Source organism: Canis lupus, chromosome 13 (assembly GCF_048164855.1).
Source record: "Canis lupus baileyi chromosome 13, mCanLup2.hap1, whole genome shotgun sequence".
Classification (NCBI taxonomy): Eukaryota; Metazoa; Chordata; class Mammalia; order Carnivora; family Canidae; genus Canis; species Canis lupus.
In genome coordinates, this window is record NC_132850.1 from 47,610,905 (window position 1) to 47,629,598 (window position 18,694).

The window sequence follows — 18,694 nt, forward strand, 5'->3', positions numbered from 1 at the left end:
TCTCCCAGATGTTTGCAGGTGCAAATTGATAAAACTGCACCTGGAGTGTTTTTAAAGGTTTGCAAACCAGAAAACAACATTTTATAACTGGGAATATATGTTCACACCGTAAGTGTAAGAGTAGTGTAGCTTTGGCTTAGCCAGGAAAAGTTTACCTTATGAATTGATAGGGGAGATAGTTATTTAGTGAACCTATGAACATTTTCTTAATGCCATTTAGTTCCCAATATATCAGAGTTGTTATTTTTCCCCCCAGAGTTATCTCTGTCAGTTCTTGTTGAATGCTCAAAAAACCAGGGCACTGATGTTGCTTCACAGTTAATACCACTAAAAATACCCATGGTGTAGGATAGGTAGTTCTGGGGTATGTGGGTATGTTTCATGATATAAAGTCTGGTAAATAAAAGTTGTCATTTACTGAAATCTTTTTTTTTTCTTCTCATTTACTGAAATCTTGAAGTTAAAAAACCAGTCAGTTATGTATTACTGTAGTGCATGGAGTGCTACCGACATCGATGAGGTATTCTCCATTAGGACTTGGGAAGGGGTCTGAAAATGTCTCTAGAATTTAAAGCTAAAAGCTTAGAAAGAATGAAACACAGCAACTCTAGCAATTTGAAAAATTCCAAAAAGTACACTCTTTTTCTTCTTTCTTTCTTTCTTTCTTTCTTTCTTTCTTTCTTTCTTTCTTTCTTTCTTTCTTTCCTTCCTTCCTTCCTTCCTTCCTTCCTTCCTTCCTTCATTGATTTAGAGTTTTAAATTTATTTTTTTTGAGAGAGAGAGGGAGAAAGAATCTGAAGTGGACTCCACAGTGAGCACAGAGCCCGACTCCGGGCTTAATCCCACAACCACGAGACCATGACCTGAGCCGAAACCAAGAGTCAGATGCTTAACCGACTGAGCCATCCAGATGCCCCAGTCTTTTTTTTTTTTTTTTTTCTTTTTTGGGAGTGGGTGGGTGTTGTAAACCAAAATTGAAGTTGTTTTTCAAAAAGCTCATGGTAAGTCAGAGCCACAGTGAAAGCCTAGGGCTGCAGTGAAAGCTGGAGCCTATAGGATGAATGGACTGGGACTGGGAATGTCTCCTAACCCCCGCCCCCTCTTACCCTCTCATTCTTCCTGGCTGCCTTTCCCTCTCTCCTCTGAGACATAGTAGAAGGGGCCTCATGCTGACAGGTAGCTGTGGGACTGTAAACAAAATCGTACAACATGGTCCAATGTCAGCCTCACACATCTTCCTGTTGAGGCTTGCATCAGATAATGCATGTGAAAGCACTTGGAGGAACTGTGGCTATTATGGAAAATCTCCCCTGATGAGGAAGCACATGCATAAAGAGCAGTCTGTTGGAAAGAAAGGATAAGAGCCAGCAAGATGGCATTGCGGTCTTGGTCTGGGAATAAAGCTTGAGTTTACCACTAACTAGTGGTATAAATATGAGCAAATCTTTAACCACAGGGGCCTCAGTTTTTTCAACTGTGAGATAAAGGTCTTTGGCTAAGTGATAAGTAGGATACTTTTCAGCTCTGAAATTCTGGGTGTTATTGAACCAGAACAAATGTGAAGCCTTAGAATATTTCCAGCATCAAATCTAAACCCAACTGGTATTTCACTGTCAAGTCTCTATTGTCAATTCTAGTTACATTTTCTGTAAAAGACCTGTATTTAGTCATGGGGTCAAGCTGATTCAAGGACAGACTGCTGGAAAATTTTCAGAGTTCTCTGTGTATCGCTCACAGTAGCTAAATTCTGAAGTTATGTTGTAGACAAAAGATTTATGCTACCTTGGTGCCAACTTAGAGTCATACAACCTTAAGGTGATGAATGTTTGTCTCAACACACTATGGACTCTGAAGCTGAAAGCAATAGTTGGCCATTCTGTAGTTAAATATTGTGGAAAGAAGATTGGAAGTTTTATTTCTGTCCCTCTTTGTATGTTAAATGTTGACCAAGGGGAGTAGGCACTGATTTCCAACCTCCTTCTGGCTGTACCTCTCTGTTTATGAGTAGTATAGTTAGGTGAGATATGCCATCATCAAAGGGGACATAGTGTGAATGGGGCTTAATGTGATTGGCTAATACTGGAGACTGGGCAGCAGAGTGACTGACACATTCACACTGGAGTCAGGAAATCTGGGTTCAAATCATTGTAGGTCAGGCACTTATGTCAGACATATTTCAACTACCCAATCATTGCAACTATTATTATTCAAGATGATAGGAATATGCACACATATGGGTAATCTTCCTATTGCAGTTAAAGAATAGTGAATTCTTCTTTAGAAACATGTAAAAAAAATGGTCTCATCCCCCTTAATTTCCTTTAACCATATTACTAATTAATTTAGTTGAATCAAATGCTTTGGGTTCAAGTTGGGTATTAAAGAAAAATTTTCAGAGACCATTTTGGTTTCCTGTTATCTTCAAAGCATTTCTAGCAGACATAGTCCGATCATTTCCATGTGTGGCCCCTGGTAGCAGAGCAGGAAGGACTTGGGGAGGTATTTATCTGTACGGCTAAGTCCCATGGGCATAAACACGCAGTTTGTTGAGTCTGAGGAATCTGTGGCTGAAAGATGGTGCTAGACTTGTGTTTGTGCTGACACCCAGGAGACCTGAATACTCACTTACTTACCTGACACACTTACATGCAGAGTTTTGTTTTTTGTCGTTGGATTGTCTGGTTTGAGTTTTTCTGTGTTGTAAAATACGTAGGTGCAGTGAAGAAACTTTCTACCCTGAAAAACTTTTGAGTAAACTTGATCTTTTAGTATTGTCTCAGATGACTTCACCTGCCCTACAGTGAAGGTAGCCTGATGCCAGGGAAGTTAGAAGCATCCAAAGATTTTGGAAAGAGACCCAGGCAGTAAAGGAATTTGCCTCCATGCTGTGGTTCTAAATTGGGAAGTCAGTGTTACAGTTAAAGATGACACACAACTTGGTCACATAGAACAAGATAAGCAGAATTGTAACTTCTCAAAACAGATGGCCAGAAAACAGGTCAAAACTTGCAAAGTAAACAGTTTACTGTTTCTTCTTCTCCTAAGTTTAAAAAAGAATATTTTAAAAAAGTTGTTTCTGGTGTTTCAGAGAGAACCATGAAAGCATAGCTTTGTAGTTTAAAAAACAAAAAAACTTTGAGTACTTGAGGCTAGTGCCTTGGCAAACAAGATAGATACACATGAAAGGTAATGTGTTCTTGTAACATCTTGGAGGATGTAGCACTATGATAGTGAGTCTTAGGTAGATAAACCTCTTATATAGGTAATCTGAGATTATACAATATCCTGTTTTACTCTTTTTAAACAGATATAGAACAGTATAGTTGGTGATTCCCCCCCCCAAATTAAATTTTGTTTGTTTTTTAAACTGATGACAGGGTCTTTGGAATCAGAGCTGAGAGGGGAGATACCAACTCTACCAGTTTCAAACTTGAGACTTGGATTAATTATTTAATCTTTGAGTGTTTATCATTTTAAAATGTGGGGAACAATGCTTCCCTCAAAAGTTGTGAGAATATTAAAGAGAAAGCCTACTACCTAGTAGGTGTTTTTTAAATGTGAAATGTATTCAATGAAAAAGGAAGTAATTTAAATCCCAGATTTTAGTGAAGTGCACAAATAATTATGTGATTCTAGCTGACTTGGAAATTTTAATAATGGGCTCTATTTGTTTCTTCTGCCCATTGCTTGATGAGATTTTTCCATAAATATTTTAGAATCCTAGTGTTTAAGAATAACTAAACAGTGAATTTGAGGAATATTCAAGACCTGAAGAAATTAGTGCCATCTCAAAATGGTGGTTGAGCCCGGTAGTGAGGGTCTCAATCTATTTTTATTGTCATTACTTACTATATGTGATCGTATTACAAATATCATCAGCTCTCATTTATTTCTGATTACTATGGGCCAACTGCTGTAGTAAATGCTTATAAACATCTTCTCATTTAATCCCTGTAATGACATGAGATCTAGTTGTTATAGCCCTTATACAGATGAGAAAGTGAGGTACCTTGTTTTAAGGAATAGCTCTAAACTTCCACAGCTGAGAAGACTTAAAAGCTAGGGTAATGTCTTTGCAAGTTAGCAAATGTGCTTTGGTACTCCCTAATTCAGATAATAGGTTAATTCTTTGAATTGTTAATAATACAACATGGAGTTTATTGAGGGAGTGGATTGTATTTAGAATCTTTGAGATATTTTACTCTAATTAGGATTTGGGCAGGTCCAAGGAAATGATTGTATATGTTCAGTGCCAGTTTTTCTGAAATAATTTTTCTGGTATTTTGGTTTTGACTTGGTTTATCCAACAAAATTATAGAGTGCTGTATAATGATTGTCCGAACGGGCATTTTTCAGCCTTGGCTACACAGAAGAATCACCTGGAACCTTTAAAATGACTATCACGGCAGCCCAGGTGGTTCAGTGGTTTAGTTTAGTGTTGCCTTCGCCTTCAGCCCAGGGCATGATCCTGGAGACCCAGGATCAAGTCCCACGTCAGGCTCCCTGCATGGAGCCTGTATCTCTGCCTCTCTTTCTTTCTGTATCTCTCATGAATAAATAAATAAAATCTTAAAAAAATAAAATGCAAATCAAAGAAAAACAAAACAAACCTGAAGCCCAGTCCCCAGTCCCAGATGTAATTTCTCCCCAGTTTTATTCAGATTTAACTGGCATGCACTATTTATATTAGTTTAAGGTGTATAGTATAATGATTTGGTATATATATATATATATATATATATATATATATATATGCATAGAAATGATTACCACGGTAAGCTTGGTTAACACCCATCACCTCCCATACTTAAAATTTTTTTGTTTCTTGTGATGAGAACTTTTAAGGTTTACTCTCTTAATAGCTTTCAAATATGCAGTACAGTGTTGTTAACTATAGTTACTGTGCTGTACATTATATCCCCCGAACTTTATTTATCTTATACCTGGAAGAAATTTGTACCTTTTGATCACTTTCATCCATTTTCTCTCTATCCCTATCCCCCTGTCTCTGGCAACCACCAATCTGTTCTATTTCTAGGAGTTAGGTTTTTGTTTTTTTGTTTTTTTGTTTTTTTGTTTTTTTGTTTTGATTCCTCATATAAATGAGATCATAAAGTATTTGTGTTCTCTGTCAGATTTCACTTAGCATAATGCCTTCAGTGTCTATCCATGTTGCCACATGTGGCAAGATATCCTTGCCTTTTTATGGCTGAATAATATTCTCTCAGGTATTCTGATGTAAACTAAACATTGTCATAAATTATTCTGGAGCCTTCTGGAGGCTCAGCCCTGGGATGTCTCAGCTCATTCCCCCGAGAGCATTGGAGTCACACTCCCAGGTCCCATCTTGCTTGGTGGTTGGGCTTTGTAGACTCCCGGCTGCTCCCACAACTCACCATCCCCCACACACCTACCCATCCTCTTACCCTGAGGTGTGTGGAGGGAACAACAGTGTGGCTCTCTCTTTTTTTTTTTTTTTTTTTTAATGTGGCTCTTAAAGAAAAATCTGTTCAGAAGGTTGTCAGCTGTCCAGCATCAGTTCTGGGTATGTAACTTTACCATTGTTTATTTAGGCTTTGGAATATATTGGCCCTGTGTATTGTTTGGTTTCCTATTTCAGTACCGTCCCAGAGGCATTTCCTATATTTGTAAAGATCAAACATAGGTAAATCAAGAGGCTATTCCAAAAGTTGGTCACACACGTGTGCTCTTTTTTTTCAGTGGGAGAAAGTTTTCCATCTTTTCTTCTCTCCTTCACATTGCATTACTCTTCTCAGCCTAACTTCTCTCATGTTCCCACTGCCCCACAACCTTCTTTCATTTGTACAGCGACAGATGGTAATAAATCCAGCTGTGGACAGTAGTTTAGGCAGCAGAGGATTTTTTTTTTTTTTTTTGAGGCAGATAAGCAGTTTGCTATTTGCCAGAGTGTACTGTTTGGAACACAGAGTCTATGGAAATATGGTATTAGCAGGTTACCAGTTGGAGCACTAAATTAAATTTTCCCCAGCAAATATTTGTCCAGAGTAATTTAAATCATTTTGTATTCCATTTACACATGAGGGGGCAGTATGATACTATAAAGCAAAGGCTCTGTTGAAATTGTCTATTTTTATTGGTATATAATAGTTTTTTAGGTGACAACTTTTAGACTCTGTGATGATAACTCTGACATGGTTGTTAGTTGTTAATGTGATACGTGTATGTGATACCCTCACTCGTATACTCAGGTCACACGCCTGGTTTTATTTAAATGCGTAAATAGTCATTTCCTTGTGGCAGTGGGGCTTTCCCACAGTGCCTTTTACTGTGAATTGTATATTTATGTTTTGTTTAATGCTAGCTAGCTTTCTTCTTGTTTTCCTGGTTTTACTTGGGGCACATCAGCCCTCTTGGAGATGCAGTGTTTATTAGGTGGATGTGTCTAAATATTTTATTTTATGACCTCATCGAAGACTGAAGTGTCTGCTTCTGAACTCAGGCCTTGGCAGCTGTGGAAGGTCTATTTTAAATCACCTCTGCATGACATGCTTCCCTTTATGGCATAGATTACTTTTCTCAAAAGAAAAAATTGCTAAGCAAAGAAGCAGCACATTTTAATTAATGTTATTATTGTTGATGTATGAGCGACATGGTAGGTAATCAAGGTGCTAGTATTCTATGTCTCCTAAATGGAAGGGAAGGGAAATTATTAAAAGAAGTTGGAGGGTATTAATAGATAAAATCTATAAAGCAGATTTATGGAAAACGTACATGGGAATCTGAAAGGTAATTTCATAAGCATAAGCTATTTTTAAATGTGTAAAGAATATTTGCAGTCATATGTTTCTGTTTATGTAGTTTGAAAAAAATTGAGACCAGCATTTGGCATAAATATAACCCTGTACAAAATTTAATGGGATATTTACTTCTAATGTTTTATCCTGGCTACTTTCTTTGTGGAGGAATAGCTGTGGCATTGTTTACACCTGGTAAAGATAATTATATGTATTTAGTTTGGAAATGAATTTATTTTGAAATGTAATGATTGGATGTTGCTTTTACTTAATTTTAATGGGAAATTTTATTTTGAAATCTTCTGTTAAAAAAATAAATGAAAGGCTTATGACCTGTACCCAAAATTTGAAGGAATGGATTTTTGGCTCCAGCCTGTTTTGGATGAACTCCAAATCAAATGTTGTTTGATACTGGTTCACTATTGCAACACACAGGTTTCTGTTCATGGGAAATGATTAATGTCCTTTATGCTTTGATGGCAGATTTTTAGGACCCTGCCTGATGCCACATTCCCGGAGCCAATCCCCCTATCAACATCACCCCCAAATGCTCCACCAAGGCAATCGAAGAGACAAGGCCAGAGGACTAAGAGACCCGTGGCTGTATATAATCTTTGTCTTGAGCTAGAGGATGGTAAGATGTTAATTATGTTTTTCTGCTCCACAGCATGCCGAGAGTATGGTATATCATATGTCCGCAAGGGAGGGCCATGGTTTTCCTTTCCTTTGTGTTTCGATTTTTTTAAAGATGATAATTCTTAAAATTAACAAGGAGGGTAAAGCTTTCTTGTCAGAGAGAGAATGCAAGTTTCAGGTTTGTGTTTGTATCTGTTATGCATGTTTCTTTTTTTATTTTTAAAAGACAGCTTAAATTTCTTTTTTTGGGAGACTTGTGTGACCTCCTGTGAGGTTATATAACTCTGAGACAAATGGAAGGGGAACTAAAATTAAAGCAGATCTTTTGAGAGGAGCTGATAGTCTAATGTTAAATGCACCTAGATTAGAGGCATGGTTTTCTGTTGCACTAGAGTTTAGAGCTCCTGCATTTCACTTGGCCCATTTTTCTGACTTCTTTGTGAGGTCAGCATCACCTCATACAGCAGGGGTGGCAAAGCGGACCTGCCATTTTGGTGAGGGGCAGGCCACAGTGGAACTCTGGCAAATGGAAGATCTCCTCTCCCATGCTGGCTGCCATGTTCCAGTTACTTGTTGTCTTGCGGCCACATTGTCTCCATATTGCCAGATTGCCTCGTTTTTTAAAGAGAGCTTGGAAATTTGAAATTTAAACACTGATCTCTACAAAACAAGACTGTGCCTGTAGAAGTCACTGGTTGCCAGTTTGTAATCACATACTTATTGGTGTGAAGAGTAAGATGATCCTGGTCTCAGAATCTCCCTTTTTAGTAGGCATGTCTGAAATTTTGACTCTCTCACTGTTAGACTCATACTTGTTGAGGACATTTCCTGAATTTGAAATTCATCTTCATTCTTCTTATCCTTCCCCTGCTCCTTCTTTTTTTTTTTTTTTTTTTTTTGTATCTTCCCTCTATTATCCTTTCAGACTACCAAAGTTATTTTGGTTTGAACTATGAGGCAATTGTCAGAGGGAGGAAGGGAATGCAGATAGAAACAAATATAGTACCTTCATCATAAGGAGCTATATAGTCAAATGTCCAGCTAGTTAATATCCAGAGATCCATTTAAGTGAGTGACAACTGACTTGGGAGTCTCTACAAGAAGACTCAGAATGCTTCCTGTAATAACATGGGGGTCTAAGGTGTGCTGGTATTCTTTTACATTGTTTAAGACATGCATCATATGACACAACTATTAGTTTTACAGTCAGATCCTTATTTTCCAGAGGAAGAGCATGAATCATTAAAATCAACATAATTTCAGAGCTTCCTTTTAGACATCAGTTTCAACTTTTGATCCCACCTAACTTTTTTGTTCTCTTTTTTTCTCACCTTCACTCTCTCAACAGAGTTGCTAATAAGGAGTAAAACTGACTGGTTTGAATTGCACCTTTTCTTGTATCTCACTTGTCCTCTGGTGGAAGTGTTAATAAATAGTGAAAGAGGCTAATGTTGGGAAGTAGGAAGAGAAAAAGAAGTCAGGGAGATACAGAATAATATCTACATTGGATCATTGGCCCTTGACAAAACTGAATTGGCTATATTTCATAAAGGAAATGACCAAAGAGGGACTGTTTGTCTCAGAATCACATCTACTTTTTTGGTATTTTTAAGGAATTAAATCATAATATCCAATCTATATACATGGCATACTGATCTTTTGATCATTGGGTTACTAAGTGATTATTAATGGGTAAGAAGTTGCTGAAGTGGTGTTTGGCACATCTTTTATGGGAATGCTCAAGATGATACATAATCATGGCTTTCCTCGTTTTTAGGTCATATAATAATTCTTAATTATTTGATTATAAGGGAAAAACATTGTGAAATATTCAATTCCTTTAGTCTGTTTTTATATTCATTATTTATATGAGGTTTTATTCTACCTTTTGTATTTTATAACTTTACATTAATCTTTCTTGATTGCAGCCTTGGAATTTGTTGTTGGTGTTGCAAGTTGTCAGAATCAGGAAAGTCCATGATTTTGTTGCAGAGTGATTTTATTTTATCCTAGAGGTCATAAGATAAAACAATTGAAAACTATTATTTATCCCTCCACCCCCCATTATTTGTAGCTAAGCTTTAGTGAAACGCAAGTCATGTTAAAAAGAATTATTTCAGAGAGAACAAAATTGGGTCTACGTACTGCATTTTCCCAAAAAAAATGTAAGTAGGAGATAAATAAAGAGAACATCTTTTGAAAGGAAGCATATAGGGAAGGGTTACTGAAAAACTGTGTTATTGACCATCACTTAGCATATTGAAAACTCTGCCCTCTTCCAGGAAAAAAAGTCTATTCTTGCCATTAAGACTTAAATGTTATTTTTTTTTTTCAGTAGCCTGAGTTCTGTAATTTTCAACTCAAGGATTTTTAAAAGTTTAGTCTTTTTTTTTTTTTTTTTTTTTTGTATTTTTCTTATCAATGTTAGTCGTCACCTGCTATGTTTCTCTAGGTTTAGTTAAGGTATGCATTACAGCCAACTTTGGTGGATTATTTTTCCCCATATTGTAGCTTATATGAATCTGATAGAAAATTTAAATGCAAAAACACTCTCTCTCCCATTTATGCACTGTAGTATATATTAATTTTGACTTAATGAAACCCAGGGCAGATAGTTTTTGTTTAAATTTAGGTGTATTATCTGCCAAGATTCAAGGAACTAGATTGGATAACTGGAGATTTTCTTCAGACCTATGATTTGGTCACAGATTTGGTGTTTGAGTTAAGTCATTTGTAGTATGTTATTTCTTCTTCTGCATTGAGTAGGGTATGAAACTGTGTGATATACCAAATAGCCAACCCTGGAAAATGGCCAGAATTGGCTTCAATTTAACATCAGGCAGATCAAAAGGTCATTATTAACAAAGAGTCAGCAAGCCTGTTACATGAGCTGAAGTAGGATAGGTCTGGAAGCAGAGAATCCAAGCTGGCATAAAATGAGAGCGAAACCCTCTGCTATTAGACATGATTTTTATTATGGTATGTTCAACCCCACCCCCATCCCAATTGAGAGATGACCAGTTTAATTAAAGACGCCTAGTATCTTTGTTAAAGACTTTAATTGGCTTTGGCACATTTAGCCATACTGTATACACAATGCTCATTATTTTTCTTTGTAATATATGATTAAATGATATTAAACTTACTATTTGCAAAAGACTTTAAAATTCCAGCTAGTTGCTTAAGAATCTTTGTTGTTGGTTGATATGAACTGAAATGCATATAGTTTCTGGCTAGATTTCTTTAAATAGAGCAGCTATTAAATCTTTACTAGAATTCTTATCTTTATTTTGTAGAAACCATATTGTTCATTTTCATATAGCATTTAATAATCTCACAAACTTCAAAGTTGAGTAGATTTGGCTAAGTCTGTTGTGAAATAGCAAAATATGAGGTAGGCTGGAAAGTGCTAAAAGGAAAACTAAAAATCAGAGATCTGCGTTCATTCTCCAATTATCTGTGTGTTTTTATTTTCTTAGAATTAGTAATAAGGTAACTCCATACAAGTTCAGTATATAATGTATGTTCCTTTTCTCTTGCCAGCTCTGTATTTATGTTCTTACTTCCTCTTATATAAAGAGAGACTGTTGTCTTTTTTCTTTCTTTTCTTTTTCTTCTTCTTTTTCTTTTCTTTCCTTTTTTTTTTTTTTTTTTTTTTTTGGTGAGAGAGAGAGAGAGAGAGAGAATCCCAGGCAGACTCCCCTCTGAGTGCTGAGCCTGATGTGATGTGAGGCTTGATCTCACGACCCTGAGATCACTGCCTGAGCAGAAATCAGTAGTCAGACTTTCAACCAACTGAGCTACTGTTGTTTTTGTTGGAATTCTCCCCAATACAAGGAAGGTTCATGAAGCTATATGAGATATATTCTTTGTTATTTTTACTCAAGGCAAAAGACAAATTTTAAAGGTTTGGGGAGTGGGAGAGAAGATGATTGTCATTTAATTTTGACTAATCTCTCTCTTTATGTTACTTGTAAACAGAACTAGGCATTCACAGGACAAGTTTTTATTTGTATCTTCTTGGGTAGTTAGGTATGCTGTGCCCATCTTCTTTTGTATATGATATAGCAGTTGACTTGTTTAGGCAACTTAAAAAATACAATTTATAGCAAGTTGAAAACAGAATCATCTTGCAAGCCAGTTGGTAAGATTTAATATTATAGAGTAGGTCTTACTTGAGTATCGTTGGGTTGGCACTTTCACACTTGGATCCCGGATGTGCTAAGTGCAGCACATTTTGTTGAACATGTGTTATTGTAGTCCTACAGTGTGACAAGGATGCAGAGCCTTCTATGCAAAAAGTGAAAATGTAACTGTTGAAAGGGAGAAAGATAAACAGTGAAGCATGAATATTTCCCTTCTGTTCTAAGGAGGAACATACTGTGACATGGATCAGTCTCTAAAATCGGAGTAGACAAATATGTCATATATAGATGTCCTTTCAGCCTAAATGATACCAAGTTAGATTTTTAAATGATTACCTGACATTTAAATGTCCCCTATCAGAGTAATGCTGATGAGATAAATTAGCCACCTTAGTTAGGTATGTCAAAAAAATCTTATTGAATAATGGAGCAGAAGCAAGAGAACAGAACTAAAAAGTAGGCTAGTGTAGGGTCTTTTGAAATGTAGATTTTTAGACCTAAAATATGGAATGCTTCTGGCAGTTTGGAGTTTTTCTGCCTCTATCATTTATTTATTAGTGATTTTTCTCTTACTGGATACCAAAATCAGAATTATACTGCATATTTATTTTTTTAAGATTTTATTTATTTATTTGAGAGAGAGAGAGAGAGAGAGAGTGAGAGCACAAGAGTGTGCATGCATGAGTGGAGAGGAAAGGCAGAGAGTTTGGGAGAAGCAGGCTCCCCTGCTCATGATGTGGGGCTTGATCCCCTGGGATCATGACCTGAGCTAAAGACAGGTGCTTAACCAACTGAGTCACCCATGTGCCCCTATACTTTATATCTATTGAAGAGCTTTTATAGACTCCTCATGTCACACATGGTTTTTATTTCAAGGAGTTGATATTCTACTCTCCTTCTGTCACTAGTGAAATAATGAAACAGCATGTCAGAAAGTATCCATTGTTGGGCTGTTGGCTGTGCGGGCTCTGGGGATGGCAACTCCAGGGCTGCAGGAGGTGGGGAAGGTTTGTTGGTTTCCTTGAATGGAGCCATTTTGGCAGTTGGATGGGGAATGTTTTCAGGTGAGGGGAATGGCTTGAATGAAGGCATGGCAGCAAAACTGAGCAAAATCAAGGCAGGAGGTAAGGAGGAGGCTATCTTGATCAGAAGAGGGCACGAATGAGGGGCAGTGATAGGTGGCCCTGATGAGATGCTGCCAACCCTGGCAAAGTCAGCCTAAGGAATGAACAGGTAGTTAGAAGTCTGGGCTGAGGAATTTGTATTCTGACTCCACTCGTGGGCAAATAGCTTACCCTCTCTAAATCTGTTTTATTAACTACAAAATAGGAGTTATAATGTCTACTACTGAGGATGGTTGAGAAGGTTTAGGTGGTTAATATACTTAATATAGTGTCTGGCATATGGTAAACACTCAAATATTAGCTTCTGCTGTTCAGTGTTATTATTAAAGGCAGAGAAAGGTGCCTTATATTTAGAATGATAAGAGAAATTACTGTTTTTTCAGCAAGGGAGAAGAGTTGTAACATGGAAAATAATATTAAAAGAGGTTTAACATGACTTAATCTGTCTATAGGAATCAGGAAGGCCGTGGCAAAGGCTGGTTAAGTAGTTTAGGCTTAGGTTGATGTGGTCTTGAACCAGCACTAGGAATGAAGATAGATCTGGGAGAGATGTTCAAGCACCTTGTAGGAACTTCTTAACAGACTCCATGTGGAGAATGAAGGCAGATAATCAAAATGAGGTCTTCAGCCACATTTTAGGCTCATAGATAAATGTATCATTGCATTTATGTCTTAGTTTTTGCCTTGAGGGTCTTTTTATTTTTAATATTTAGGCCACCATTCTATCATGAGGAAAGAAATATCTCATTTTGTTAGCGTCTTCAGTACACATTGCTGTATGTAACTGCTTTGGGAAGTAAGTTTGGTAAAAATAGTGTAAAATGTATTAGTATAAATAGTGTATATGTTAAATCAGTTTCCATATTGACTATGGAAAGTCATTATGAAGAAAATATTAAAATTTTCTTAAGATTTTCAGAAAAAATATATTTTAAAGATTTTATTTATTTGAGAGACAAAGCGAGCAAGAGAGCACAAGCAGGGGGAACAGCAGAGGGAGAGGGAGAAGCAGACTCTCCACCGAGCAGGGAGCTGGATATAGGGCTCCATCCCAGAACCTTGGGATCATGACCTGAGCCGAAGGCAGATGCTCAATCGACTGAGCCATCTAGGCACCCCAAGAAAAAATACTAAATAATACTCAGTATGATGTCTTCTTAGAGAAAGAATAATCTTTAATTGTGAATGATAGTTCATTTTCTCCCTACTTTACCTCACAGACAAATATCCCCATTCATTCATAGGCTCGGAGGGTAAAGAATGGGAGGCAACCACTCTACTAAAAGACACTCGTTTCAGTAGATGTCAAGGGGAGATAGCTGACAGTCATGGCAGCTATGTACTCTCTAATCTCAGTTCCTAAGGAACTGAGAAATTCCTTTATGAAAATCTTTAGAAATTGCGTTCATGAAAACATGCTTTTGTAAGTGATTTATAACTGCTCTGTCCTCCCCAAAATGTTAAGAAGAACCACTGTAAAACCATTGTTGATGTGAATTTTCAGTGACATTCTACAGCTATTGACGTTTTCTTGCAGAGTATCTGATCCGCTTGACACAGAATTATAACCAACCTTAGTAACTGAGCACAAACAGATCTTTGGCTCAAGCTTGGCAATCTTCTCCTGATTCTTATCATCTTTTGGGCATGACATTTCATGGATAGATTCTGGATAATAACTTCCTGAGTGCCAGGGCCTCTTGCCATCTCTCCAGAGCAATGTTATGATTCCCTGACATGGAATTACTATATTGTGAAGTTAAATCTAAGACCAGGCTCGAATCAGTGACAGTATATGTAGACAGATTATTTCTTAACTCACTTTTACAATGATGAGATCAATGGGTTGGAAAAGGGAGCCAGAAATTTCAGGGCTGTAATTGAGTTGTGGTGTGCCCATAAATCATGCAAGCTGCCTCCCCTGCATTGGCGTCTCCCCAGAAACCTCCCAGAAGCTCAGCCCCCCTAATGTTAGTGACAAAGCACACGGCAACTTCTTATATGACTTCCTCTATAATCTTAACTATGCTTGTGTGTGGGATGAACATTTCCCCTTTTCTCTGGAGGGAAAAAGCTTATTTAATGCCTTCAAAAAATACATAGCCGCTTCTGTGGTGAAAATAAGTTCATGGCAGGTAACTAGAATTTATAGAAGGGAGAAAAATTCTTTAAAACTGTCTCCCCGTGGTATGGGGTTTTTTTTTTCCACTTCTAATAGCTTTTATTTTAATTTCTAGTTCTGAATTCAAGCAGCTGTCATTCTCTTTATAGCCCTTTTTGAAACTCCTACAGCGTAGGAGGTAGCCGGGCTGTCTAAGAAACATCTTTTCAAACCAACCAAAGTATTGTTTATCCTGAATGAAATAGAATTTTTAAGGCTGTCAAGAGTGAGTGATTTGAAACGTTTTCTTTGATAGCCAGGAAGATGAGCATAAATCTTGAAGGGGGGAAGGTATTATCTCAATGTGGCCAATTCCAAGTAACTTCTCTTACTCAGAAAACTCTTTTGGACCATGATAAAAATTACCACCAAGTAAGGGCATTGTGTACAATTAATATAACAAAACAAACCTGTGACAGCTCAGTTTTACCTACTGAATCCTTACCAGCTATTGAGGAAAGAAAAAGAATGTGAGATTGAGTCAACAGTGGAGAATATTTCTATAACTAATCATCTCTAGTTGCCTTTCTGAACTTTGAGTTGCAGCTCTGCAGTGTTGTTTCCTCTGAGGGCTCATTCTGCTTTCCATGGCATTGCTGTGTACTTTCTGTGCAATATCTGGAAGGAGTCCAGTGTCACCCTTGGGTGAAAAAAAAAATCTTCAAACCTATTAAAATGAATTCTTGGGCTGACATTTTGCATATACTAATATTCGCTTTCTAAAATCAGCAGCATGACTTTTTGAGCTTCGAATGTGATTATGGTCATGATTTTATTTTTCTTTTCAGGTTAGAAGAGAATAGTGTTTATTTAAGTCCTTGTTTATTATCTTAGTTATTTTTAAGGTATGCTCTTTTTCTTAAAAATGTTAATAGTTAATTCAAGGACAAGAAACAGAATTTGGAGGATGATAATGGTGAAGTTACATAAACCATATTATATCCCAGACACTGTTTTTTGCGATGTTTCTTAGATAATAGATAACCCTCAGAACCATCTGAGGGGTAAGATTATTGTCCCTATTTTAAGGTCCAAGAAACTGAGGCCCAGAGGTTAGTAAGTCAACCAAGACTTACAGCTGGCCGGTGCAAACCCAGGACTGAAGCAGTGAGATCCCAGTCTGGCCCCTTCGCATCCTGCTGGCATGCTGAACACAAGTGCCCAGGGTGAGCTTCTCTTCCCCTGAGTCAACACACATGGCCTTTTCCCCTTTGAGTCTTTTTAGAGATACTCTGTGCATTTCAAACAGTCAATTTATACTTTTTTAAATTTTAGGAATGATTCTTAGTTTTTCCATTAAAAAGTGCGTAGTTTTCTTGTACTGGATTTAGAGTAAAGGTCTTGATGAAGGAGATAAAGGAGAAGAAAGATCCAGAGATGTGTATGGTTTTATTTATTTATTTATTTATTTATTTATTATTTATTTATGATTTTATTTATGAGAGAGAGAGAGAGAGAGAGAGAGAGAGAGGCAGAGACACAGGCAGAGGGAGAAGCAGGCTCCATGCAGGGAGCCCAATGTGGGACTCCATCTTGGTCTCCAGGATCATACCCTGGGCTGAAGGTGGCGCTAAACCACTGAGCCACCCAGGCTGCCCATGTGTATGGTTTTAAATCTTGCACAATGCACTGTGGCAGAAATGGGCTTTCCAAAAATTAAATGAAATAAAATGAAATGAAAGAGAGAAAAAGGTTGAGGAGGGGGACACCTAGGTGGTTCAGTTGGTTATGCATCTACTCTTGATTTCGGCTCAAGGTTGTGAGATCAGGCCCTGTGTTGGGCTCTGCACTGGGTGTGGAGTCTACTTAAGATTTTCTGTCTCCCTCTGCCCCCTACCGCCAGCTTGCTTACTTGCTCACTCACTCTCTCCAAAAATAGGGGAAAGAATTAGGCTCTTGAAAGGAAAGGCGATGTTCTTTTTTTTTTTTTTTTATGGGAAAGAGGGAGGGAGAAACACTTATTTTATTTCAGTGATATATTTGTTTTATTGTAGCTTATGCAACCATTTATGTAAATGGACAAACACCTGATCTTATGTTAGCTGTAATGCGGATATCTCAGGTACCCTATGCTTCAGCAGGTTGTCAGAGATGTGGAAAGGGAGTGTAATCAGCAATGTGATGTTGCCTGAATATACTGGATTTTGCTGGTATTTTTTTCCTTCCTTTTATTAAAAAAATAAAAAATAAATAGATAATATGTTCCTTAGTTGGAAACATGAAAAAGTCTACAGTGATGTAGTGAGAAACCTCCATTCCGCCCTATCAGCTCGGTTCCCATACCCTGTAGCTTCTGCACAGTTGACCTGTAATCACTGATGGTAATGGCTTGAGTCATATGAAAGTGCCATCTTTTGGTTCCAAAGTTATCTAATATCAGCAATTTCAAAATAATTTTTTTCATTTAGTAGGTCAAAAATATGAAAGCCATCAGAAATTTCATGTAGTTCAACCTAGAGTTCTTAAATCATTTCAGAGTGAGATCCAAATTGGATTGCTAACCACTATTGTTAGAATGAGTCATACCATTTGAAACTGGTGTTTGTGTGCATCAAAAATGATCGAAGAGGGACACCTGGGTGGCTCAGCGGTTGAGGATCTGCCTTAGTCTCAGGGCGTGATCCCAGTCCAGGGATCAAGTCCCGTGTCGGGCTCCCTGCGAGAAGCCTGCTTCTCTCTCTGCCTGTGTCTCTGCCTCTCTCTGTGTGTCTCTCATGAATAAATAAATAAGTAAAATCTTAAAAAAATGATCGAGGAATAGCAGTTTCCTATAGTTTAACCTGTGGTTTCTCATTTATCTTTCCAGAATTCTTTATGTATTTATAAACAAATATGAATATAGATTCTTTCTTACCTCCTTAGGCACCCAACAGCCAGTTGTGCCTAATTAAAAACACATTTGTAATATACTCACTGTTGCTGCAGAGAGCTGTCCTTCCCTGTTTTTCACTGCTGTGTAGTATTCTTTGTGTTCTCTTGTAGGCATGTACTCCTAAGAGGGCCTTGTGTTCTACAGCCCAACCGAAGTGAATAGTGCAAGCCCCTTACTAACCACACACAGGCTTCTAGCCTTCCCATGACAATAAAAATGTTTCCACAGAAATAATATATATGATATCCTTTTGAGTGAATAAAGCAAGCTATAAACAGAATTTTCAGAATAATCTCACTTCTAAAGGAAAAACTGTATAAAGAAATGTATAAGGTGAGAAATAAATCTGGAAGGATATTTATCAGTCTGACACTGGTTATAGTTTTTCCTATATTGTTAAATACACACACATTATTTATTATACACAAGCATCATTTGTTAAATACGTATGTACATATTATTCTCATACACAGTATTGTTACATGGACACGTACTTACTTATGAACACAAATGAATACACGTACGTCACATGAATATCTGTGTATTTAAGTTACAAAAGTTTCAGCTTAACACAGATGCAAGCTGTGCTTGGTGTTTGGTGTGTTGAGTGTAAATTTAAGATTCAACATGGGAAGAATGAAGCAGATCCCTACCTAGCAAGAAGCGTCTTCAGCCCCTCGGGTGTGAGTTGGCTTGGACAGACTTCACTGGTGCCTTATTGAGAGTGGTTAGTGGTTTCCTGTTTGATTTAACATATCTTTCACCTTCTACCTGGGCTGGTCTCTCAGAGCCACGCTGTGAGCCAAGCATTTTGGGGATCACCATCACTGGGAAGACTTAGGTAGTGAAGAGTTTTATTGACTGGTGGAATTGTTTGTGGTCAAGTTTGGATTTAAAGTGATCTGAATTTTAAGCCTTGTGCTTTTCCTTTTATGATCATGGCAAGTTCTCCTCTAAGCCTAGAGTTTGGGGCAGTAAAA

General features: G+C 37.4%; 1 protein-coding gene across 12 annotated transcripts in view; it reads left to right on the forward strand.

Moving 5' to 3' along the window:
- The window catches only part of ARHGAP10 (Rho GTPase activating protein 10), a 358,414-nt gene that overhangs the window by 300,063 nt on the left and 39,657 nt on the right, over window positions 1–18,694 (forward strand). For 11 of the 12 annotated variants that reach the window (XM_072773557.1, XM_072773558.1, XM_072773559.1 and 8 more), the window contains one exon: window positions 7,260–7,410. The exons of the other annotated variant lie outside the window; for it this stretch is intronic. In XM_072773557.1, coding sequence (XP_072629658.1) covers window positions 7,260–7,410 — 151 coding nt within the window. The remainder of the gene's footprint in view (window positions 1–7,259; window positions 7,411–18,694) is intronic. 12 annotated transcript variants of the gene reach the window in all.